Source organism: Panthera tigris, chromosome X (genome assembly GCF_018350195.1).
Source record: "Panthera tigris isolate Pti1 chromosome X, P.tigris_Pti1_mat1.1, whole genome shotgun sequence".
Classification (NCBI taxonomy): Eukaryota; Metazoa; Chordata; class Mammalia; order Carnivora; family Felidae; genus Panthera; species Panthera tigris.
In genome coordinates, this window is record NC_056677.1 from 26,581,146 (window position 1) to 26,607,015 (window position 25,870).

Sequence of the window (25,870 nt, forward strand, 5' to 3'; positions counted from 1 at the left end):
TGTCACATTTATCAACTGCAGTATATTTAGCCTTATGGTCTGGGCTCTCTCCAACCCACCACACGCTAATCAACTAATACGTGTGCTTTGTTAAGCGCCTTGTTTTCTTTCTGCTCTTAGAAGTTGGCTATATTTTTAATTTTAGAAGCCACACACCTAAAGGATGTCACGAGAACAAAAGACTGAGAAGAAGCTTGGATGATCTTCTTCCCAACTTTCGGGGGGGTGGGTATCGGCCGTATGAACCAGCTTATAAGTCCCTCTTACCAAGATTTTCTCTTTGTCTCTGCCTTTCCTTCGAGTTTAATTTTCATTCACAGTGCGTCGAAAGGCACTATGGAGTCATGCAACATTAAACCGATTACAAACTGGGGACACTATACGCCGATGGTGAAGCTCCCAACTTAAACAGCAAATGCTCTATGGTGGATACAAGTGTGTTATTCGGGTTTCTGCAATATTGGCGCTTTGATAATAAAGTGAAAAAACATCTAAGACCAAGTGCTTTAATGGAGGTAGCACTGCCTATTTCCTAAGGCATCAGTAATTCCAACTCTTCACTGGCATCAGGAGATCCCTGAGATAACATCATTAATTTTCATTAAAGCAAAAGTTGGCAGAAGCGACCTCTGGTTGGAAAAGCTAGCCAGGACAAGTTTTATTTGCCTGTTCCACAGACAGTAGCCCTTTCTCATGGCTTTCCAGGCACAGAGATGACAGCACGGTAGGAAGATAAACCTAAGCGAACAGCGAGTGAAGAGGAAATTCTTAAATCATCTACTGAACAGTTAGTTAAGTACTGTGACCACAGAGGTTTTCAACAGGGAAGGGAGAGGCACTCTCTTCCTTCTGTAGTCCTACCACACGTGGAACCTTCCAGCCACATATGAGAATCCAGCACTTAACTGAGATAAATACACCCTCGTTGGGCTATCCCGCAACCTTTTTCAAAGAGGACAAAAGTCGCGCTCAGAAAGGACAGGCTGAGAGTTTCAAATCTGTTTACAAGCGGAAAGTCCACATCCGACACTCGGAGCTTAACTTTACGAGGTTATAACCTCAAGCGGCCGGAATTTTTTCTAGTATCAAATTCCCCCACTTTCCCAACATTTATTGGAAATTCTGACATATGTTGAAGTGACAGAAAATGGGACATATTTGCGAAGACAATCATGATTTAACAGGAGAAGCGCAGACTGCCTAAATCCGAGGTACGAAGCGACGTCACGGAAAGAGACGGTCAGAATGAGGTTTCCCATCTCGTCTATTGTGGGGCCTTTTCAGAGTGTGACTTTTAGGACCTCCCAGAAATATACTATATACTATAAAACCTTTAGAGTAACAGGTTCATAATTATCCCTTTACCAATGGAAAGCATTACCTCTTTCCAGCTATGGTACATTAACAGGTCCCGGAGGAAATCCCAGGCCTGGGGAGCCCTTTAAAAAACCACTTAAACTTGGCAGCTACGTAGCTGAAAAGTGACAGCTTCAGACTATAAGCTACAAGGAAATGGAAGCGTCAATTTACTTCTGTTCATGCATCCATTCCAGGAAAAAACATCTTGAATCGTACTGTGTGCCAGGCTTCGTGCTAAGCACCGGAGAGGCCCAGATAAAGAGGAACACAGACGCTCTCCGGCCAGGGGAATTCACTTCTGGGACAGTTCTTCCTCATCTCTGGGGACCAAGCCACACGCCAGCGACGCTCCTGGACCGCCTGCTAGAGCCTCTGCAGACCCCAGGGTCAGGCGCCTTCATTTCTGAAGACTCAACAGCCCAGGTTCACAGCTCTCTCTTCCCCAGTCCTCGCCCCCCTCCGGAAGACCCCAACATGGGCGGGGCTGACGTGTCGGCCCTTCTTGCCTCACCTCCCTGCGTTCCTGTTTCATCTCCATGCAAGTTCACATCTACTCGACCCACTCAGACGGTCACAGCCTGGACCTAGTCACCTGGACTTGTTCCACAGTGTTTAGCTATGCTCCTCTCCGACCACAGCCTCTCGGCCTTCCAGGGACTTCCACACCAGCTCTTCCTCGAGCGCCCCCAACGGTCAGCCTCTCGATCCTTCTCCCTCCCGATGACCAGCTTGCACGTGAATTCACGGCTCCTCTGCCCCAACGTGGCCTCGACAGACATCCCTTCAACCACTGAATCGTTCTTTTGCCCAAATCCTCACTGCTCTTGCCCAGCTGTCCTCTGCCCACCTGGGCTGGACCCACCCGGCCCCCGAGTACTGAGTGAGCCCGGACAAAGGCCACAGCCGTGCGGACGGCTACCGGGGCAGAACACTGAGCAGACTGGGTTCCTAATGCTGCTGCTCACATTGGCCCCCTTCTCGCCAATGCTCCAGAACCGGGAACCCACCCACAACCCTCTCGCCTTCGGCTCCCCATCGCAGCAGGGAAGTCGGTCCTCCCGCAGAAAACAAACCTCTACGTGGCTTCCCACAGCTTCCCCCCGCTGGGTCTCCTTAGCTACCCGGACCTGCACAGATCCCTTCCTCGCCGCCCCCCATTACAGCAGCAGAGAGGTGCCCATTCCTTCTCTTGGATCCCACGTTACCTCCCCTAGGCTCCCAGAACTCCCATTGTTTCTTATCTCATCCTCGCCTCTCCTCCTCAGTGAAGTGGACTCGGGGGCACCCGGGTGGCTCAACTGGTTAAGCCTCCAACACTTCTCCGGTGATGATCTCGTAGTTTGTGAGATCGAGCTCCATGCTGGGCTCCGCATGGACCGTGCAGAGCCTCCTGGGGACGCTCTCGCCCTCTCTCTCTCTCTCTCTCTCTCAAAATAAATACATATGTAACTAGACTCAAGTGTCTCTCAACTTCTCAGTACATCCACTTCGTGTACTCTGTCCGGACCAGCTAACTACCACCCCTCGTCCTATCTCCTTCAAAGTAAGCGTCTCCAAGAACGGGCCGTGACAACCATCATTTCGTCCCCTTTGCGCGTACTTTTGAGACCGCTTCACCACCTCCCCCACGCTTCTAACAACCTCCCTGGAGCAACCGACCCCTTGTTGCAAAATCCGCGGGGCACTCGTGCCAACCCCATGCTGGCCTCCCATCGACATCGGCCCCCCAGGAGCCGGCCACTTCTTTCCTCCACACCATACACGGCCCTCTCACTCTTGGGATCTTCCTTCTCCCCCGCGGGCCTCGCCTCTGCAGTCCCCTCTGCACACTGTTCGTCCCCTGTCGTAAATACTCTTTTCTTCTCCATCTACACACTCTCCCTAAACATCTGCAGGCTGATGAGTCCTAAATATTATTTGTCTATTTCTGCTGAGTAGCACAGCTTTACCCCCACCCCCTTCACCGGGCAGGGCCACCGTTCGCCCAAGCGAGCACCTAGCAGCTTCCTTGGGTCCCCTTCACGCACCTGATTAAGTACATCACGAAGGCCTGTCGCGTTCACCTCTTAAGTATTTTCCCCATTGTCTCCACTTCTCTCCATTACTCCAGCATCCACTCGGGCCACCATGTTGCCAGTGTAAATTTTTTTTTTTTAACGTTTTTATTTATTTTTGAGACAGAGAGAGACAGAGCTTGAGCAGGGGAGGGGCAGCGAGAGAGGGAGACACAGAATCCGAAGCAGGCTCCAGGCTCCCAGCCGTCAGCCCAGAGCCCCGCGCGGGGCTCGAACTCACGGACCGCGAGATTGTGACCTGAGCCGAAGTCGGACGCCTAACCGACTGAGCCACCCAGGCGCCCCAGACCACGTTGCCAGTTTAGAGCACCACAACTGCTCAACCAGTCTCTCTGGTCAGGTGCACGACCCGCTCGGTCGACCCACACTCGACTGCACGGGCACGATGACCTTTTCTAAATGAAAATCCCACCGTGTCATCCCCTTGCGTGGCTCCCCACTGACCTCTAAGCTCCACATAAGTTTCAAAAGCCTTTCACCATCTGCCCCCCACCTGGGTCTCCGGCCAAATGTTTCACCATAGCCCCTTCCTGGGACTCTAGGCTTCAGCCAGGCTCCAGTGTGTTCAGTTCCTGAATACAGCAGCACACGCTACTCCTTCCCACTCGAACACTCCTAGAGCAAGCGGGACTAATCCTTCCGGACTCCCAGAGCTTAGCCACCATTTCCTCAAGCAAAAGCTCACCCCGACAACTAGCTGTTCTCACAGTACCCCGAGTCTACTGTCACATAACGAAAGACAGGACTTTGAAACCGTCTCTTCACTATTCCTCAAGGTGCCCATCAAGTGTGCAACTAGAAACGGGACCGCGCGGTTTTGTTTTGTTTTTTTTCTTTTACCAGTTGTGCCCCTTCTCGACGATCTTCTATGCATTCACCTATGTCTCCAGACTCTCATGGACCCCCTGGGTCTCCCTCATTAGGCTACGAGTGCCATCCAGGTAGGGCCCGTGCCTGTCTCTCCCATGGTTCTATCATCAGTGCACACGGGCCCTCCAACAATATATTCTACCTCACCTTGATGACAGCGGAGAGGTATAAATAAACTAGGAGACGAAGACACAGAGCCGTATGACAGGCCACGATTTCCCCACGGACGTGGGATACTCAGCAGAAGCAGAGAAACTAGCCCATCGTCTGGGTCTTTATCATCACATCATTCATCGGAACATTAGCAGTCAAGCTAATAATCTACTCACACCTACAAAATGCGGCGGGGCTAATGCAGGTATTGACCTTCTACTATGACACACCGTTTAGAAGAAGGAGAAACAAAGGCAGAAGAGGGAGAGAGATTTCAAGGTTCAGAAAGGTAACCCTGGATGCCAGTGTCACTAGCTGGGACCAGAACGTACAAACACCTTGTCCAATCAAGGAACGGTGACACAGGAGAGACTCTAGATAATATCACAAAGTAGTCTAGGGGCACATTAGGCCACAGACACCTTACTAAAGGGAAATCTATGTTGCAGCTGGACGTGTGATAGCTATTTCTCCCCCTCTGCAAGTGAAAATACCCCTGGTCCCACTTTTTTTTTTTTTTTTTTTTTTTTTTTTTAAAGCCAAGACGAACGTCAAGTGTTTCAAGCACTGGTTAATACTCACAGCAAAGGGCCTTCTGCAGTCTTCGGAGTTTCATGGCGGTCCTATAAGCTGAGAACCTGACATTATTCAGGTCAGCTGGGGAAAAAGGAGACAAAAGAGAGAGCGTTTTGTTATTTCATCAGAAAGCACAAAAGCTCCCAATGTTTCGGAAACAACAACAGTAACACAGAGAAAAAAATCTTTTGTATATCCCCCAAATTTAAAAATTCTAGCGCGGTGCCTGGGTGGCTCAGTCGGTTAAGCGCCCAACTTTGACCATGATCTCTTGTGGGTGGGGGAGGTACGAGCCCCAAGTTGGGCTCTGTGCGGAGAGCTGAGAGCCTGGAGCCTGCTTCTGATTCTGTGTCTCCCTCTCTCTCTGCCCCTCCCCTGCTCACACACTGAATAATGTGTTTACTGAATAAAAACATTGAAAAAACATTTTTAAAACTTCTGTCAATGCGAGAAAAGCAAAAAAAACCCCAAAAATGTCTTTTTGCTGTCTGACAATCAGGAAAGCTAAGTTCTGTGAAGGACTCCAGTGGCAGAGCCCCCGCAGGGCATTCATTCATGTAGTCCTTATTCCTAAAAGGGAACAGACACACAGGGAGTCTTTTTCTTCTGGACTATAACCTCGGTTCTACTGGAGTGGATCTTGGCTACACAATTAAAAGAGAACAAGCAATCTATTTTTGAAATAGCTATTAGAACTTAGCAAACAATCAAGGGGCGATGCAATACTTTTTTGAGTTTTTTTTTTTCTTCAGAAGTGTATCGGGGCGCCTGGGTGGCTCAGTCAGTTGAGTGTCCGATTTGGGCTCAGGTCATGATCTCACGGCTCGTGGGTTCGAGCCCCACGTCGGGCTCTGTGCTGACAGCTCAGAGCCTGGAGCCTGCTTCGGATTCTGTATCTCCCTCTCTCTCTCTCACTCCCCCTCCCCTGCTCATGCTATCTCTGTCTCTCAAAAATAAAAATTTTTTTTAAGTATAGGTGACTTTGTTTTCACGGTAATAATTAAAACAACATTTCATTAATGACAATACAGGAGACCTTCTAAAAAAGATAGAAGTTTAAGACAAAGATCTCGGGTAAATGAAAAGCATGGTTGTAGAATTTAAAAATCACTGTGGGAGAGCTTCAGGCTTGAAAGGATGAATACTGGGTTTATTTATATGATGACTTTTTGTCCAAGTTTTTATCTGAATTCCAGTTAGTTAACAAACAGCGCAAGATCAGTTTCGGGTGCGGAACATGGTGATTCATCGCTCATATACACGACCCAGGGCCCTTCACAGCAAGTGCCCTACTTAATCCCCATCACCCATTTAATATCATACTTTCTTCTGATGATCAAAGTTACACATGCTCACTGTGGACAACTTGGACATTAAAGAAAAATTTACAATCAAGTAAGCAAATCACCGATAATCCCCTTACCCAAAGATACGCACTGTTAACCTTTCGAGAATTTCTTAGTGTGTGTGAGTTTGAGATGCATTTTCCAAGATAACTGGGACTAAAGTAAACATTTAGTTTATACTCTGAGGAGCCATCATTCTAATAGTCAGCACAGGTTAACATCTCAGTGATGGAGGCCGATGGTCTATCGGGCCCAACTCACCTTCCCCAGCAGGAGGCTTTACTCAGATAATGCCCTTACTCGAGGGTGTGCAAGCCTTGCACTAAACTGGGCTGTATTTCTTTGCTACCATTTCTGTGTAGGTAGGTTTCAGGAACCCAGTTCCAAAAGGCTCCTTGAAGACAAGGACTCTCTTTCCTACTTCTGTCATCTCTCCCAGGGACTTAATATACAACCGCTTTCTGAAAAAGCAGGTCTCCTGCAGCTAGTGAACTGTTGACCGAATGGAGGAACAAACGAACAAAAGAATGAAGGAAGGAAAAAAAAAAAAACAAACAGACAATCGAGTGGCACCCATGACGCCAATTCTACTTGGGGGTTAGGAGAGGGAAATAATGTAACGCACACCCGAGTCGCCTGGGTCAACATTATCAGCTTCACGGCCTTTGCAGAGACCAAACGGAAAAACCTGAATTGACATGAGGGAGAAGAAAAACGATGTCCGTAATTTACTTTAAAATATTCGGCAGACGGGGCGCCAGGGTGGTTCAGTCGGTTGGGCGTCCGACTTTGGCTCGGGTTAGGAGCTCACGGTTCGTGAGTGCGAGCCCCGCGTCGGGCTCTGGGCTGACAGCTCAGAGCCTGGAGCCTGCTTCGGATTCTGAGTCTCCCCCTCTCATGTTCTGTCTCTCAGTAAAATAAAACATTAAAAAAAAAAAAAGATGTTTAAAATATTCAGCATAAATATCAACACGAATGACAGTACGCTATCCAGGATATGTATACGTATACGTATCCAGGATACATATACGTATACGTATCCAGGATACGTATACTTATGCAGGATACGTATACTGGCGAGGATTCAGAGCGAGTGGACCTCTTCAGACGCTGCTGGTGGGAATGGAAGATAGTTCAACCACCTCGGGAAACCGGTTGAGTAGTTTCCCATGAAACTGAACACACATCTCTCTTATGACCCAGATATTCCACTCCTGGAGATTTACCGAAAAGAAAGAAAAGCATGTCCACAAAAAGATGTGTACATGCATGTCCACGGCAGTAGCTAAAATCTTGGCAACAAAGCAACAGGAGAGCGAATAAAGAGACTGTGGCGTAGTCCTGAAGTGCGCCGAGTTTAAAGAAAACCCTCACGTGGCCAGTGCAGCATGACGTACGTACGTGTTAGCTTACGCTACGACGCAGAGGCGCTCAGCCCTCTGAGTCAGGAATGCACACTCTAGGGGTGGGTGGCTAGCAATTCATCAAAAAGCCTCCCCCCAGAGGTGGCCACTCCAAGTACTTCAGCTATATTTAGCTCCCATCACACCGAGGGATTCATTAATTATCCAAATTAACGCTAGATAGGTCTGCGCTGGTGACGTTAGCGGTTTGCGAAACACGAGGACCGCTGGAAAAGGTTTCGAAACACTGGCCGCCCTTCTGTTATCGGGCTCCGAGAAGAATCTAGCAGGCTCTCCACCCAGAGAAATGGTGCCCTAGGCCGGATTCCAAAAGGTCCACCTGCCGGTCACTGAATTGCTGGTGGCGCGAATTCCATCGACAGTCAACAGAAGCCGGCTGCCGGAGCAGTGGTTCTCCAACTTGAGCCCGCATCACAATTACCTGGGGAGGGCGGCTTTCAAAGTACCATTTCCCGGGCCCGGCTCCCAGATTTTCTTACTCTGTAGATCCGGGGAGGGACTGACAGTACGCATCTCTAACCACTTTCCAGGAGATTCTGACGCTGCCGGTCCCAGGACCACACTTGGAGACCCGCTGTGTCCGAGGGCTGTGGCCAGGCACGGCGAGAGAGCACGCAAAAAGGCAGGGCTGGGACTTCACGGTGCCTTTTGCATACGCTTTAGTGAGACTGGTTTCCGCCCCGTGGCTAAGCAATGTTCTTTTGTGACAGAGCCTGTTCGGAGACGTGCCTTCGTTATACACTGGTAGGTAGGTCCTAGTTGTCCAAAGCGTCATTCGAGGGTCAACAGCACGACCCGGAGCTTGTCGGAAATGCAGAATCTTTGGCCCCACCCAGATCCACGGATCAGAATCAACACGTTGAACAAGATCCCCAGGTGATTGATTACTCTAATCGTACATTTTAATGAAATCTATTGTTTGGTGTTGTTAAAGGTCAAGTATGTGTTGTCTTTTGTTTTTCCTTTCTCAAGTTCCACTTTGTGGACTTTCAGGAGAATATACGATGACAACTATGACCAATGAACCCAACAATTCACCCCTGGGATCTATCTGCGGGTCTCTTGTTTATGATGAACACCAGTAAAAAGTACTCAATGTATTAAAAGGGTCTAAACGCGTTCTCCCTCAAAGGCGATTGGTACAGATTCCCTCTCCTCCAAGTGAATTCACTTTTCTCTCCAAAGCTTGTTCTCTGCTCAGGACAACTTGATTCACCTAGGCCCCCTCCCCCTTCTGCCCTTCGTGATCTCTCTCTGCTTACCTTTTTGGGTGGTCTCAGCCAACGCACGTCTTGGGGCACTAAGCCACAAGACGCTCATTCCCGGCCTCCCCTCGACAAGGGTGTAACACCAGCAGCATGATCACGCTTTCCCCACACGCGGCGGCCCAGACTTCCTTCACACGCTCATGAACGAGCCTCTTTGGCTCTTTTGTAAAATGAGCCACATGGAAACACGGGGACGCCCTTCTTGTCAAGCACACACTACTCCTCCTGTACCACCATCCCGTAGCACTTTCCAAGGAACAGGCCTCCAACTCCAAATTTCCTTTCATTCACTGACTTGCACACAAGTGTCGGGCGTCGACTGCGTCGATCAAACATCTGGGCAGAAGGCAGTGGCGAAACTTTCTCTTGTTTTTCTCTTCCTTCCTAAGCCTCCTTTACGACTCCCCCTGGACTCATCGGCCTCGTCTACCATCTTCCTTCTTTCCTAAAACAGATCCTTCTCCCACGACCAATTCTACCCCTTTGCTAATTTTCTTGGTTCCATTCAGAATTCAGAACAAATGATCTAAAGGAGGTCAGAAGCTTCAGCCATGTTTCGCAGTTTATTTCAAGAACTGGCAAATTCCACCAGAAGCTACATCCAAGCGGGAGAGGCAAGGGTGATCTGATTCTTTCAGGGTGCGATTCACTACGGAATACTCTCCGAGACAGGCCTCTGGTACATTCCTCCTCTAGCAGCTCTCGCAGCGTCCCCAAAGCAGTTCAAACTGGGTTCCCTTCCAAATCCTCCTGACTATGGCATTCTGCCTCCAGTTTATCCTCTCGGACACCCTTTCAGCGGACCCCCCACCCACTGCCCTGAAAGCCCTACTCAAGAGAGATCACCATCTGTGTTGTTTGAGTCTGCCCGTGTTGCTAGGAATCTGCAGCACCGCTCCCTCTGGCTTACAGCTGGAGGCGTTGAGTCTCCAGCCTTGGGAAGGCGTGTAGGATGCACACAGAAACCTCAAGACGTGGGACAGCTGCGGACAACGTGACACGGTCCCGGGCTGCGGCTGGAGCTGACCTGGTAGCTGAAGTATGCATGCCCAATAAACCTAAACTGCCCCCCCCCTTCCCCACCCCTGTCCCCCGCGGGAGGGAGGCTGGCCTCCACCTTCCCCGGGAGCTGCCTTTCCAGGACTTGGATCCAAGTTGTAATGAGCTCACCAGCGCTCAGTAACCGGAACTCAAGAGGGGTGAGACTATCCAAGAAACGAGTTGCACAATGTTTCCATGGCAGCTGGTAGAAAGCACACTTCAGAAGGATAAAAACGCTGAACTGAACATTCCTCTTCATGACTTGAATTATTTTATCCAGGGCTGGTGCTAGCCTAAAAATAGAGAAATCTAGAAACTGACGGAAGAAGGGCAAATATCAACCTATCTACCTTCTCAAGTTCAATCACCAGCTACTGAAGGAACGGCCCATTTATAGCTTTTATTTTGAGGCACAAAACAAGTAACGGGGGGGGGGGGCGGTTTGCCCCTTTGTTTAGCCTGGGAATTCTTCTGGACTTTGGTAAATATTTCTGTTGTAAGATTTTTACTTCCAGTTCAGGGGAAGGTGGATGGTAGAAGGTGTCAAATGCCAGAAAAGAGGAACGACAGCTCAAGTCAGAAATCTACACACATTGGACAACGGTCTTGCAAAAATAGTGCACAACACCTCAGCATTTAAAGTCAAGGGAAAATTGGGGCGCCTGGGTGGCTCAGTCGGTTAGGCGTCCGACTTCAGCTCAGGTCACGATCTCGCGGTCCGTGAGTTCGAGCCCCGTATCGGGCTCTGGGCTGATGGCTCAGAGCCTGGAGCCTGCTTCCGATTCTGTGTCTCCCTCTCTCTCTGCCCCTCCCCCGTTCATGCTCTGTCTCTCTCTGTCTCAAAAATAAATAAACGTTAAAAAAAAAAATTAAAAAATAAAAGTCAAGGGAAAACTTGGAAAATATTCTAAGAGATAAACCATTAGGCCCTTTCATTTCCATTTTTTGTTTTGCATTTTTCATTTCGGCTTTACAGCTGGTTTCTGCCGTTCAATCATGCTTCAAAAGTCCTGCTATCTCTGACTCAACTGAGGTCTAGGATTTAAAACAAGGACTATTCCAGTCTGGCTTTCCAATGGCTTGGAAATGAGACTTGGGGAAAAAAAAAATGAGACTTTTTGGTAAAGGCTCAAAGTTTTAGTGTGTTTATCTATTAGGTAGGAAGAATGATAATGACCTCATAAAATTAATGAGTGGAAAGAGCTGGATGGCCAAAGATTATTCCAACAGATAAATTAGCGCTGTGGTCTTTGTGTCTTCCTACCAACTCGGTTTCCCCGAAGAAACGTAATCCAACTCATTCAGGGGACCACGAGTGAAGCATACAATTGGGAGGCAGTATGATCATTTTTGGTACAGTTCCAGCCTGAATGTTTGGCATGCAGGAGGAAGTAAACGAATACTGCATTTCCATTTGCATCATTTTCCAAAGAAGCCAAAACGAGGCAGTCTCGCCCACCTGGCACCCCTTCTCCTACAGGAAGGTGGCGGATATTTAAATGGACTTGGGGCATCTGGGTGGCTCAGTCGGTTGGGGAATCAACCGACTTCGGCTCAGGTCACGATCTCACGGCTTGAGATCGAGCCCCGCGTCGGGCTCTGTGCTGACAGCTCGGAGACTGGAGCCTGCTTCGGACTCGGTGTCTCCCTCTCTCTCTGACCCTCCCCCGTTCATGCTCTCTTTCTGTCTCATAAACATCAAAAAATAAATAAATAAAAATAAAATAAATGGACTCAAGTGTCTCTCAACTTCTAAGGACGTACACTTCACGTACTCTGTCCACACCAGCTAACTACCACCCCTCTTCCTTTCTCCTTCAAATTAAGTGTCTCTAAGAACTGGCTACGAAGACCATCTTTTCATCCCCTTTGCATTCTTTCCCCGGCCTCACTCTTCCTATAGTGTTCTAACGGACCCTCCACCTGGCAAGTATTCTCCGGGCCAGGTCAACCTCCCTAGAAGAGACCAGAACCATGGGTCTTAATGAGGCTTGAGACAAACTGAGTAGTTTAAACCAAGTCTGCCTTGAAAGCAAGGTAAGCCAGCACATCCAGGCCTCGGGGATTTTAGAGGACAACGCAGAATTACTGGGAACCCTTCGACAACGGGTAGGGTTTCCAGAACTGATCTTTTAAAAGTCAGCTGAGAAAGAAGAGGTACATTAACCCATGAGACTTGGCCGTGAATGTTTTTAAATATATTTGAGGCCTTTTAAACTCTAAACTCATTCAAACCTCATCATCAACATAGAACTTCACCCAAATGGGGATAAAGTAAATGTACACAGAGGGACACAGGAAGTACACCTTCAGAGCTACGAGAACTCCAGAAAGCCAAGCCTGTGAACTTACAATTACCACCGAGTGACGCTTCCAGAAGTGAAATGGTAATACTTATTTGCCACCAGGGACCCTCTAGAATTTTTTTTTTTAATTTTTTTTTTTTAATGTTTATTTATTTTTGAGACAGAGAGAGACAAAGCACGAATGGGGGAGGGTCAGAGAGAGAGAGGGAGACACAGAATCCGAAGCAGGCTCCAGGCTCCAGGCTCTGAGCTGTCAGCACAGAGCCCGACGCGGGGCTCGAACTCACGGACCGTGAGATCGTGACCTGCGCCAAAGTCAGACGCTTAACCGACTGAGCCACCCAGGCGCCCCCCTCTAGAATTTTTCTAACACATGAAGAGAAGCACCTAAGTAGTCCACTGTGGCCCAAACGTGGCGGACTTCAAATTGCAGAAGAGAGAAGGAGGTTATAAGCCAAAAATAAAAAAAACAGAAAATTGAGAAGTTCAACGGTGAAATCAAAGATAGCACAAAATCCCGACCGTGGGTTTGCTCGAGGCCTTTCTGGCTCCCTCCTCTGGCCTGGCCTTCCTCAGCAGAGGCTCCCTAACTCTTGGCAACACTGTTCTCCTCAAAGAGGGGATACCCAAATTAGTTTTGCTCCCAGTCCCCTGCTGTGCTAAAAGGTTAGTTGAGAAAGCATGTTCTGTAACAAATGGCCCACATAAAGTTTTTTTGTCGGGGGGGGGGGGGTTACTATAGAGCCTTAAATACCATTTCGGGGAGGGCGCCTGTTGGCTCAGTCAGCACAGCACGCTGCTCTGGATCTCGGAATTGTGAGTTCAAGCCCCAAATCGGGTCTAGAGATTAAATAAAATGAATGAATGAATGAATGAATGAATGAATGAATGAATACCATTTGGGGAGCCGGACAGCTTCCCCAGAAAATGGAGAGCTGACTCCTAATGACATTGCGGTGCCATATTCCTATTTAAGTTTTATTTTATTTATTTTGAGGGACAGAGAGAGTGAGCGGGGGAAGGGCCGACAGAGAGGGAGAGAGAGAATCCCAAGCAGGCTCCAGGCTATCAACGCAGAAATGTCAGCGTGGAGCCCGACACGGGGCTCAAACCCACCAATTGTGAGATCATGACCTCAAGATGCTTGACTGAACGAGCCACCCAGGCACCCCAATGGGCCACGTTCCTTTTACTTCAGCTTCCGATCAGAAAGCACTGGGGTGGCTCTGATTCTCAAAACCTTGCCCACCAAAAAATACAAACAAAATAACACTCATGATTTAAAAAGACCGTTTAGGCAAAACTGGTCTATAGCTTTTTAAAAGACCTGCATGGAGCCATAATCCTTCCATCTGTCCTTTCAGTACTTCCTGAGAGGACACAAGGAAGGAAACAGAGGCCAGGCAGGCTGCTCTGGGAAAGTGAGGTTTTAGCAAAGATCTAGAGGGTGATGGGGATTAACCGGGTAGAGGCCAAGAACAAAACAAGATCATGGGCCAGCATGTGTAAAAGGAGGCTCCCAAGTAGACAAGAGCACGGACCATGAAGAATCTTAAGAAGATCAGTAGTGCTGAAATCTCAGAGAGTGAGGAAGAATGGACGCCATGAGGCCTGACAGGCAGGAAGAGGCCTATTCAGGGCCCTCCACTTCACTGTAAGAACTCAACTCGGGATTTCCAGTTACCTAAGGCAGAGGGAACACACTCGTTTCTGTCTCCTTATTCCCGAAACTCTACTAGGATGACAACGTAAGAATTCAAACGGATATCTCCCCAACAGAAGAGGGGCAGATCCGGGAAGAAGAGAACAGAGCACAGCTGCAGTATCTGGGAAGCTTGGTAGATGATCTGGTGGTTAACTGACTTAGGAGACCAGAGAAATCCCAAGTCTCAATTAATATGAGGGGAAGAAGGGCAAGTTGGGGGGGGGGGAGGGGCTGGGGGCTACTTAAGAAGGTTCCCAATGTACACAACCAAGGAGTCTCAAAACTCGGAGGCTCCAGGCTCCTGTGAAGGCTGTGATGTGGCTGAAAGATCCAAGGATTGGTTGTCTTTTGAGCCCTCGACACTTTCTCCCCCACCCTAAGCAGCCAAGCGCACCGGCCACTTCCCGCCTCGCACTGATAGAAGGCTGGAGGTTTCATCTCGGGAGAAGCAGCCCCAGATATGGGGCAGTGAGGGATAAGCAAGCTTAGGAGTGAGATAAGACACTCGAAACAGAGGGCTTACTTGCCAGGCCAGCACACCCAAAGAATGGAAATCCTTAACTTCACTCCCTGCCCCCAAATTCCACATTTAGTCAGCCCTTTTTTTTTTTTTTTCTTCCTTCTGTCAACTCACTGAGAAAGCTTCTCTACCCTCAGCACTTCCTGATTTGCTCTCCTGATCGCTGGAAGGCACTTCAATCGGCAAGGTCACGAAATTGGTCATTAATCTCTCATCAGCCTCCCTTGTCATCTTCTTCATGCTCCAATGGTAGGCACACCAGATGAAGCCAATGCTCTTTCCTTCCCGGCTCCCTCTGGACAGAGATCATCAGAGAGTTCATGGCCGGACAGGATTCCCCCTCTTTGACTCAGAGCCTTCAGTCACTGCCCTCCCGCGTGTTCCTCAGTCCTGGCAGGGGCAACTCAACCATAGACGCGACTATACCAGCTTCGCGAACTTTGCAACTGACCCCCCCCCCGCCCCCGCCCCGTCTCCTTCCAGTCTGTTTTAAACTTCATTAATTAAGCAATCTTACCACTCTCTCTTCATAAATGTGCGCACATCCCAGACTCTCTAGGGCAGAGACCGTTTAATCACATTTTACTCTTCACAATCAAGGTGAGACGATTTAAATGATCACGCGTGACTTAATTTTTATGACTTGCTACAGCTTTTCCTATAACCGAATTCGCAAATCATTTCTGGATAATGGTATGGCCTACTCTTGGGGGGGGGACTGGAGAAGAGTACTACTTTTTCTGCGTAAGACGGACACTGCCTCTTTCAAATTCACCGTCCTCTCTCACAGTTGGGGACCTGGGGGGAGAAACCTACTTTGATGATGAAATTAAACATTTTCCTCATTTCCTTTAATGGGAGCCTCAACTTCAGCAGCTTCCGGTTTTAGAACGGGCTCAACAAGATTCCCCTACATTCTGAAGTTCCTACCGGTCTTAACTTCTCAGCTAGTTGTTGTTCCCCGCCCCCCACCCCCCACCCTTATCGTCCAGGATTTCAACAGATAAGCTTTCTCCCCAAACTCCAATGTCTTTCGATTATTCCTCTGGTAACCAGAGACCAGAGGTCACAAACTGGCTGAATCTAGCCAGCGGATGGGTTTTTTGTTTGTTTGTTTTTGTGCGGTTCGTGGATTTTTGGCTCACATAATGGTTTTTTGAACTGTTGACTGATGTGCCAAGAGTTAAAAATTTGTGGAGACTTCCATTGTCCTGCTTCTCGGGAGCAAGAAGACGACTCGCATTCCTGCATAACAAGAGGAGATGCGGAGGCTCATTTACCCTAAGAGAAGCTTTTCAGGTCGCCCCAGGTCCTACCCAGCCACCTTCAGTCATTTAAATTCCCCGGTTGGGCCCCAGGAGGCATTTCTTTTAGATTCCGGCCTCGGCAAGACCACTCCCTTGCTCTCCCCCAAACTTGTACGTTTGCCCTGTAGTTACCCAGTCTTTTTCCTGTCCTGGTCGAAATTGTCAGCTTCCTCCAATAACTGGCTATTCTCTGGCTCTCACTCAGATCACTCTATGGAAGCAGTTCTAACCGGGTTTTCCAAAAACTTTCCAGCTATTAATTCTTTGGTCTCCACCTCTTACTAACGCAAACTAAGTGACTCTGCCACCAAAAATACTACTGCCTTAATATACTTACTTTTCCAGTACAAGAACGGGTGGGAAGACAGAACCAAAATCCCAATCACTCTGCTGACTACATTTCATCAAGTGACAATTACTTATACATTTTTAAATCCTCAATTAACATTTATCTAAGCACTTATTATGGGCCAAACCATGTGCTAAGCTCATGGCTTAAAGATTTAGGCTTCTAAGGGGCGCCTGGGCTAGCTCAGTCGGTGGAGTGAGTGATCCTTGATCTTGCCATTGTGGGTTCGAGCCCCACGTTGGGTGCAGAGATTGCTAAAAAATTAAAACTTTCATAGAAAATTCAGGCTTCTAAAAACGTGAGAAAATACAAAACCAACGTGCTCACTCACAAAAATCCAGTACGCATTTCCCAGGTATTTGTGACGTTCCAAGTAATATCCACACAGAAAAGCCTGGTTATGTGATCATGCTTATATACATACACAAACATACAAAGCAAACAGATGGCTGTGTACAATTTTTATATATCCAACACAAAAGGAGTTTTCAACAGGATTTCAGGTGTATTCCAGTGAACATTTTTAAGGTTAAGAGAACTGAAAAATTTCCACATACGGTATGTTCTTTATGAAACCCTGATTCGTTTCTAAGTGAGCCCATAAAAGCTAAAAGTGAATTTAAATACTCAGTTTACAATCAAAATAAAATCTGGGGCGCCTGGGTAGCTCAGTCGGTTGAGTGTCTGACTTCGGCTCAGGTCATGGTCTCGTGGTTAGTGAGTTCAAGCCCCGCGACCGGTTCTGTGCTGACAGCTTGGAGCCTGGAGCCTGCTTCAGATTCTGTGTCTCCCTCTCTCTGCCCCTCCCCTGCTCTCTCTGTCTCTCAAAAATAAATACACATTAAAAAATTTTTTTTTAATAAATAAAAATAAAATCTATACCCATACTGATGAAAATGGGTGATATGACTAATTAGAAGCAGCTTCACTTTTCATTCTTATACTTGAGGAAGAAAAGATGAGAAAAGAATCTGGGGACTACAGAAAGGACTGTGTGAGCTTACCGCACCCAGGGCCATAAACGCTGCTGTGCAATCAACGTGGTTTGCATTGAATCCAATTCTGACAGTAACTTGCCTACTTTTACCAGGTTTAAGCAGCTGAGGACATGAATTCCACATCTGATTTTTCTGCAAATACTACCAATTCCCAGGGCTATGGGTGCGTCACTAGAAGGATTCTCTTGCTTACCCCTTACAGCTGGAGCTTGGGTTTCTTTTTTTGAAACACACATAACAAAGATATCAAGACTTTCCCAAGATATAAAGGAGTTACAATAAAGGGAGAAAGGAAAAAAAGGCAACATAAAGAGAACGCTTATGCGTAAGAAAGAGGAGTTGGGTGTATTAAATTGTGGCAGATTGTCGAAGGCTGGTTCGCTCAGTACCCATTTCCAAATGCTTTCTCCCTGCCGTTCTCTACTACAAAGGCTGGAGAGTCTCACTTCTCTCAGTCAGCCGGGGACAGCCATGTGAACGCAGTCTGACCAATGCCTGAGAAGGTAACTGCAGGGAAGAATTGCCTTTTCCAAACCGAAAAGACAAAGAGCCTCGGAGGAGGAAGGTCCTTTCCTCCTCCCTGCCGGGGTTGCGGGGGGATGGGGGGCGGCAGTCACCCTGGAACCACGAGGTCAAACATCTGTGGCTAAAGAACCCTTCCCTAGCTCTGTACGGTCTCCAGAAATCGGCTTCTACAAAACCATCACCCCCAGTGGGGCCCACGTACAGTTAGTTGGTCAGAGGTGTTCTTACGTGCAGCAAAATGTATTTGTAACTGACACGTTAATTGAACTGTCATCAACAAACTGCAGAAGACTAATTACGGAGCATCACCCATTCCCTGTAAGCCTCCTTGGAGCGGAGCAAAAAAAACGTTAGCAGTGAAGAGATCTTGGATCACAGAGCTCCCCACCAGTCGCTACCTGGTATCGCCAGGGATGTGGGACAGTTTGACAGTTAATTTAATTTCAAACAACGTTGTAATAGCGGGCTTCTATGAATAAGGCAGGCTTCTAGACAGAAACAGATCTGCAGAAGGTCTAATTAGACATTTGTTTTGAATGAGACGTTAACAAGTCTGATTGTGCCCAGATGTAAGATAAGGATTCGAATTTTTAAATACATATTTCTCTGGAAGTTAATAACTACCTATGTATGAACACTTGTAAGTAACCAATTTTTCATTAACTCTTTAGACACGTTCGTATCTTTACCTCATTAGTATAAAATCTCCTTAAAGACAAGTAGCATCCTTCCTTACAGCTCTTAAGATAAAGGCTATTTTAAAAAAAAAAAAAAAAAAAAAAAAGCTTTGGTAACTTTCAGCTCTTCGGAAGTTTCGAAGCCCAAATTAAGGCCCTAAAATCTCTCCTTCATCTGACAGTGTTCAGTTTCAGGTTCTGATTGAAAATGATTTGCATCCTTTTCTGCCTCTCTCCATGTTTTTGGTCCCCAACTGCCACACTCACCTCAATATCCATTCTCCTCCATCTCTTCATGAGTAAGATAGACGCCAAAATGAACACCAGTGGAAATCTGACCTTCATTACCATGGGAAAAGCAAATTAACGTTCTTGCAAAGAAACTGTTTTGCAACATCACACTTTAATCTTGCAAGGGAGGGGCGCCTGGGTGGCTCAGTGGATTGAGCTTCGGACTTCAGCTCAGGTCATGATCTCCCGGTTTGTGAGTTCAAGCCCCATATCGGGCTGTCTGCTGTCAGCACAGAGCCTGGATCCTGCTTCGGATCCTCTCTCCCCACCCCCCTGCCCCTCCCCTCCCCTCCCCTCTCCCTCTCAAAAATTAACATTCAAAAACAAATCTTGAGGGGTGCCTGGATGGCTCAGTGGGTTAAGGGTCCCACTTCAGCCCAGGTCACGATCTCACGGTTGGTGAGTTTGAGCCTCGCGTCGGGCTCCGTGCTGACAGCTCAGAGCCTGGAGCCTGCTTCGGATTCTGTCTCCCTCTCTCTCTGCCCGTCCCCAGCTCACGCTCGCACTGTCTCTCTGTCAAAAACAAATAAACCTAAAAAAAATTAAAAAAAAAAAAAAAGAAATCTTGCTAGGGAAGAGACTGAGTTTTTAATGTTAACATTCTTGTTGTTTGAGAGGTAGAAGAAACTTTGTTAAACCCTTCAGCATGAGTAATTAGTCCAAGATAGTACACAATTCAGGATATTGAAGCATCTAGGAATATAGTAAAATGTGCTCATTTCTGCATTTTGTACATCCTAGCCGGGGAGCGGACCAGGTGACATGACTCAAACTGCCCACGCATCCAGAAGCTGACTTCTGTACGTTTTTAAAGACGAAGCATGTGACAGAATGTTTTCTTTTCACTGTGACGTGTTAATGTTTCTGAAGACTAAATGCTCATGATTAGAGCCTGATAAAGATACTAATATGTAAATCATTCATGTAAAAAAAAAAAAAAAAGACCAATCATTCAGCAGCTGCAGCTGTTATAAAATTAATCAATGGCGGGAGCTTTTCATCGGATAATGGCCTGCCTTGTCCCCTGACATAGACTGAGTTGCTTTTAATGAGAAAGGATGCCTTAGGGATGGAACCACATACATCGGAATCAGCCTTACTGGCAACACAGTCTTTGTCGCCTCCTATGTGGCACTTGGCAGTTGTTTGAAATAAAGCAGGTGCAGGGCGCCTGGGTGGCCCAGTCGGTTAAGCGGCCGACTTCGGCTCAGGTCACGATCTCGCGGTCCGTGAGTTCGAGCCCCGCGTCGGGCTCTGTGCTGACGGCTCAGAGCCTGGAGCCTGTTTCAGATTCTGTGTCTCCCTCCCCCTCTCTGACCCTCCCCCGTTCATGTTCTGTCTCTCTCTGTCTCAAAAATAAATAAACGTTAAAAAAAAATTTAAAAATGCATTTGTAACCGTTTAATTGGCAGGGAAGTGGACACATCACAGACAACTTTGCAGAAAGAACAAAGAAGGACAAAGAGAAGGGAGCTGACAGGCCGGAGGAGTGGTAGAACGACCAGGAAGGTCACTAGACCTCTTAGGATTTAAACTTTCAGTTCTCCTTACCCAGAGAAGCTCGGAAACTAGAGCCATCAACCCCAGCAACGGGAGCCTTCTACCCCAAAAGCATTTTGTTCCCTAGGAACCTGTAGCTGCGTTCATTCTATTCACACCAGGCAGTTCATCAGGAACTCTTGAGACTTAAACAAGATTCAGTGGCTTGGGGACCTAAACATCATTTACCACACATTTTATTCCAAGTTGTAAGCAACTAACTTCCAAATAAACTTCTGGAGCAGAGCCCAAGGGTAAGTTCAGAAAGGGCTAAATCTTGTCTCAAGGCAAGAATGTGGCTGTTGCCTGACTGAGGGATTTAATGGTTACTGAGCAACCAGGAATTAAAGTCTTTAGGTAGCTTTAATTTATCTGTATGCGTTCTTCTTAAGGGTATTCTTTGGGAGACAAACAAACAAAAAAAAAACCCCAACAATAATTTCTGTCAAATAAGATAAAGATACTGTAGCATCTTAGAAACAGAAATGTCTCACTCTAAATCTTCATTTTCCCAATGAGTAAAGCTAAGGGCTAGAAAGTTCTTAGTAATTTGTCCTGGGTTCCCTCATCAGCTAGAAGAAGAACAAGGATGAGAAGCCAAGCCTTTTTCTGTTTTTCTTCCCTGGAGACAAGAAGGGGTGTTTCAGCTGCAATAATAAAGCAGCTGAGGAACTCTCTTCAACAGGCAAATGCCAACAACTGTCACATAAAACACCGGAAACATCCTTTTCTCCTACGTTCCCGCACTTTCTTTTACTTTGTGTCTTAGTTTATCGTGGTTAAGAACACTCAACACCTCTACTTCCGTGTCCCTTCCCTGACGGAGCCAGAGGCAAAGTACAAGGGGTCATTCCAAGTAGGACTTCAAAACTACTCTTTGGGCTTCAGAGCTCCCACCTGCTCCCAAGGAACAGAGACCATGAATTTCTGTAACCTTAGCAAGTACTTGACATTCATATTAAATTTGGAAAATACATCTTCCCCCGAAGCAAGCAAAGCCTAATTTCCCTGTTATTAAGAGTAGTTTCTAGACCTTGGGATCTTCTTAACTTTTTCAAGGTTCAGATCCTTCTCAGCCACCCTGAGACCCAAAGTCCCAAGGGTTCTGCAGTGGGCTGTGTTATGGAAATAAGTCAGGAAGTGAGAATGTGAACATTTCTTTTAAAGACCAGCGTAAACCCCAAATTAAGTAAGGAAGAAGCCAGGTCCCAGACACTTGTCTCTTTGGTGTTTTTTTGTTTTTTTTGTTTTTTTTCTTCTTGACAGAGAGCGAGTGAGCGAGCACATGCAGGGAAGGGGCAAAGAGAGAGGGAGAATCTCCAGCAGGCTCCATGCTTAGTGCAGAGCTGAAGGCCGGGGCTCGATCTCACAACTGTGGTATCATGACCTGGGCCAAAATCAAAACAGTTGGAGGCTTAATGGACGGAGCCACGCAGGTGCCCCAACACTTCCTTGAATGTATCAACCTTTCAAAACTTGATAAATGCTACCTGGTTCTCAGGACTTGTAAACCAAGCAAAAAGGTCACTAGGTGTTGATTTTAAACTTATTTATTTATTTATTTATTTATTTTTTTGAAAGTAAACTCTGTGCCCAACACGGGGCTCGAACTCACGGCCCAGAGATCAAGAGCCATATACTCTACTGACTGAGCCAGCCAGGCACCCCTGAACTTCTTACATTTACGTCTAGGTTTTTGTGTCTTAAAAATACTAACATAATTCTCCATATAGCAAATATTCATCCACAATCTATTACTCTGCAAAAAAAGAAGCTTTTATTACATAAAAGATCATCACTCAGGGTGCCTGGCTGACTCTTGATCTTGGGGGGGTTGTGAGTTCAAGCTCCACGTTGGGCCTAGAGCTTACAAAAAATAAAAAGATCAGAGAACAGAACACTGAGTCTATTATGCTATCAATGTGTAAAAAACTACACATTCACACATATGTTTGCTTATATGTGCATAGAATACCTATAGAGAGAAACACAGAAACTATACTATCAACGGCATCTAGAGAGTGAAAGCAGAGGATTGTTATCAGTGCTGAGAGAACACCCACTGTTCATACCCTCCGCTTAGACTATTTCAATTATTTATTTTTACCTCAGTTTTTTTTCTAACATTTATTCATTTTTGAGAGACAGAGAGAGACAGAGCATGAGCAGGAAAGGGGCAGAAACAGGGAGACACAGAATCCGAAGCAGGCTCCAGGCTCTGAGCTGTCAGCACAGAGCCCGACGCGGGGCTCGAACTCGTGAACTGCGAGATCATGACCTGAGCCAAAGTCGGACGGTCAAAGACTGAGCCACCCAGACGCCCCTATTTATTTTTAAAGTTTATTTATTTGAGAGAGACAGAGACAGCGCGAGTGGGGCAGGGAGAGGGGCAGGGGGGGGGGGGGGGGGGGGGGGGGGGGAGAATCCCAAGCAGGCTCTGACATGCCAACAGGGCCTGGTGTGGGGCTTGAACCCGTGAAGCCGTGAGATCATGACCTGACAGGAAACCAAGAGTCGGATGCTTAACCGACTGAGCCATCCAGGTGCCCCTCATTTTTTTAAATCGTGTGCAGGCATTACTTTTACAAAAGACTGTGTGTTTTTTCCTTCTACCTAACCATCTATCTATCTCTCTATCCACCCATCCAAGCCATCCATCTATCTTCTTTTCCACAGTTGGCTGTGATTTCTTCCAAATACTTGGCTTTCATCTACTGTCTTTTGGGAGAATACTACTGTGTAATGGATGAAGGAGAAAAGCGGACGGGTGGTGGTTAGGACTTTGCAGTAAAAGAACAGTAATAATGGCTATCGCTTTTGGGGTACTCCCTGTACGTTACCAATAAATACATACATTTGCATATAATGCCTCCATCTTTGTACTTCGGTCCCGTCTTACACATGAGAAAACCAAAGGCCTAAGGATCCAAATTCAAATCTGTGACTCTACAGCCCCTCCTCTTCATCATGACAGTTTCCGAGTGTCCTCGGATAAGTAACCTTGACTCTCTGAAGCTTCACTTTCTTCATTTGTAAAGGGAACAACAATAGTTCCGGTTTCCAGGGCTGTTGTGAGACATGAGATACCGTATCTTAAAAATTCCGAGGAGAGATCCAGGATAGACGCTTGTTCAGTACAAGTAAGGGACCTCACCCTGCCTCCAGTATTTCATATATAAAGTGCAATAAAAATACAAGCGATAGGTTTTTTTTTTTTTTAAATCATATTGATAATTCTAAAACATTTCTTCCCCTTTCCAAATGCCTTCAAGATAGTTCCTCTTCAAAATGACACTGTCACTTCCCAGGAACAAAATTTAGCTCAGGGGCTCGCCCATGGTTCAGGCATTTAAAGCAGATTTAAATCCCAGCCATGCTATGTGAGCAAATTACCTATTTTCTCCGAGCCTCGTCTGCACAAAGGAGATAGTAATACACTTCATGGGGCTTTCGAGAAGATTAATGAGAAATATATGCTTATGGTATGAAGTTCATACATTTATATGAGCTGCCCCAAATAAATTTTTGTAAAACAATGAACTACATAAATGAATTTATAAGCACACACATCAATACAATTCAGACCTACTTCCTATGGCTCCAATCAATTTGCAATTTCCTTTTTGTTCAATGCTATCACCACTCTCTGTGCCATCAAAGCTGAAAATCTAGAAGGCATCTTATAACTCTTTTCTTGAAAACCTATCCAATCTGTCACTACTCTCGGGTAATTCTACCTTGAGGAGAAAACTTCCCCCACTGCTATGTTAAGACCCGCATCATCGTAAATGCCACAAAGCAAAACAGCCTAACTGATCTCTCCCCTCTCTCAACATCCTGAAACCATCCCATCAAATTCTTATTCCTGAAAACAGAACAGCATCACTCTCTTCGGAAGATTTAGCAAGGTCCTTCTATTGCCCATCAAATGAAATTTCAATTTCTCGTTATGTAACTTGATGCACTTAAACTGCCTTTAATTGAAGAGCATTAAATCAGGTTTTTCTTCAAAAACTGGAGTAGATTCTCACGGAACAATGCCCCCGCTGAACTTCCAACAGGCCAGTCTTTCTCTCAATTGTCCCTTTGTTTATGCTGCTACGCTATCGGGAATATCCTAGCCTACATTTTAATGTCCCTAAGTCTTATAAAATTCTTTCGTTAGAACAATGCTTTTGTTCTACTCTCTAAATAGTCTTCCCCAAGGATTCTCATCAGTAGTGCTCTGTTTACCTGTATAACATACCACACATTTGACCATGATATTAAGTTAGTATAGTCTTATAGCATATATCGTCAATTTTATTTGGTCAATGTCAATTTTAACCCCTCAAGCAGACAGTAAGGTATTGTGTGAAGCTGACATATGCTGTTTTTTAGAATCCCTTCACAACAAGCAGAAAGATACTCGGCAATGTAAGCTGTGTGTGTGTGTGTGTGTGTGTGTGTGTGTGTGTGCGCGCGCGCGCGCGCGCGAGACAGAGCACACAGGAGAGCGAAAATGCACTTGAACCTAAACCTTCAGTCATTCCAACTTGAGACATTTAAATTTGCCTTGAGGGGTGCTTGGGTGGTTCTGTCGGTTAAACATCTGACTTGGGCTCAGGTCATGATCTCCTGGCTTGGTTCGGGAGTTCAAGCCCCACATCAGACTCTCAGTTGTCAGCGTGGAGCCTGCTTCAGATCCTGTCTCCCTTTCTCTGTCCCTCCCCATGCCCCCCTCAAAAATAGACATTAAATTGTTTTTAATTTGCCTTGAAAAACAAAATGGGTGTATGTTAGCATTAATCAACTATGACATCAGCCATAAGAGATATCAACACGGCGGTCACTTGAGTTGCAAAGCCAGAAAGGACTTAGAAGAACTTGAGCCGTCCCCCATCACCACAGGTAGAGGTGGTGCCATGCCCTTCACTCTCACAGGCCAGGACTTTTTTTTTAATTTTTTTTTTTCCTTTTTGTAATCTCTGCACCCAACACAGGGCTCAAACTCAAACTCACGGCCCTGAGATCAAGAATCCCACGCTCTTCTGACCAAGCAATCCCGGCGTCCGTCACAGGCGAGGTTTTCTCTCACATCCTAAGGTCCACTGCATGTCCTGGCTCACACCAGCTTGGGAGATGGGTGGGGATCATGCCTTACGTTTCTCTGCACCTCATTCCTCAGAGCAGAACCTGGAACGTTCTAAGTATTCTATATTTTATGGGGGAAAAGGATGCCTCACAGAAAGGACCACAAAAGTAAACTGTCCGTATCTGTGGTATGTAGGAGTTTGCTTGACTCAAGGGGCAGGAAGAAGCCTCCCTCCCCTGCCCATGACTGATGAGGCCTTTAGACAACCATTGTCGTTGAGGGCTCTGTATAGACTTAAAAATATGAAGACACTGGAGCTGGCAAAGAGCATAAGAGAATCTAGCATAAAGGCTGGAAAATAGGTCCAGTGAGGGTGGATGAAGGGATAAGGCTGGTTTGACTTGAAGAAGAGGAAGCTCAGGCAGAATTCAAAACGTGTACTGATATCATCTGGAGTCTCTCCTCCC

The 25,870-nt window shown here is 46.6% G+C and overlaps 1 protein-coding gene across 6 annotated transcripts in view; it reads right to left on the reverse strand.

Annotated features, from left to right (window-relative positions):
* DMD (dystrophin) overlaps positions 1 to 25,870 on the reverse strand; it is a 1,614,661-nt gene that overhangs the window by 100,106 nt on the left and 1,488,685 nt on the right. For all 6 annotated transcript variants that reach the window (XM_042974139.1, XM_042974138.1, XM_042974140.1 and 3 more), the window contains one exon: positions 5,040 to 5,114. In XM_042974139.1, the coding sequence (XP_042830073.1) occupies positions 5,040 to 5,114 (75 nt within the window). The remainder of the gene's footprint in view (positions 1 to 5,039; positions 5,115 to 25,870) is intronic.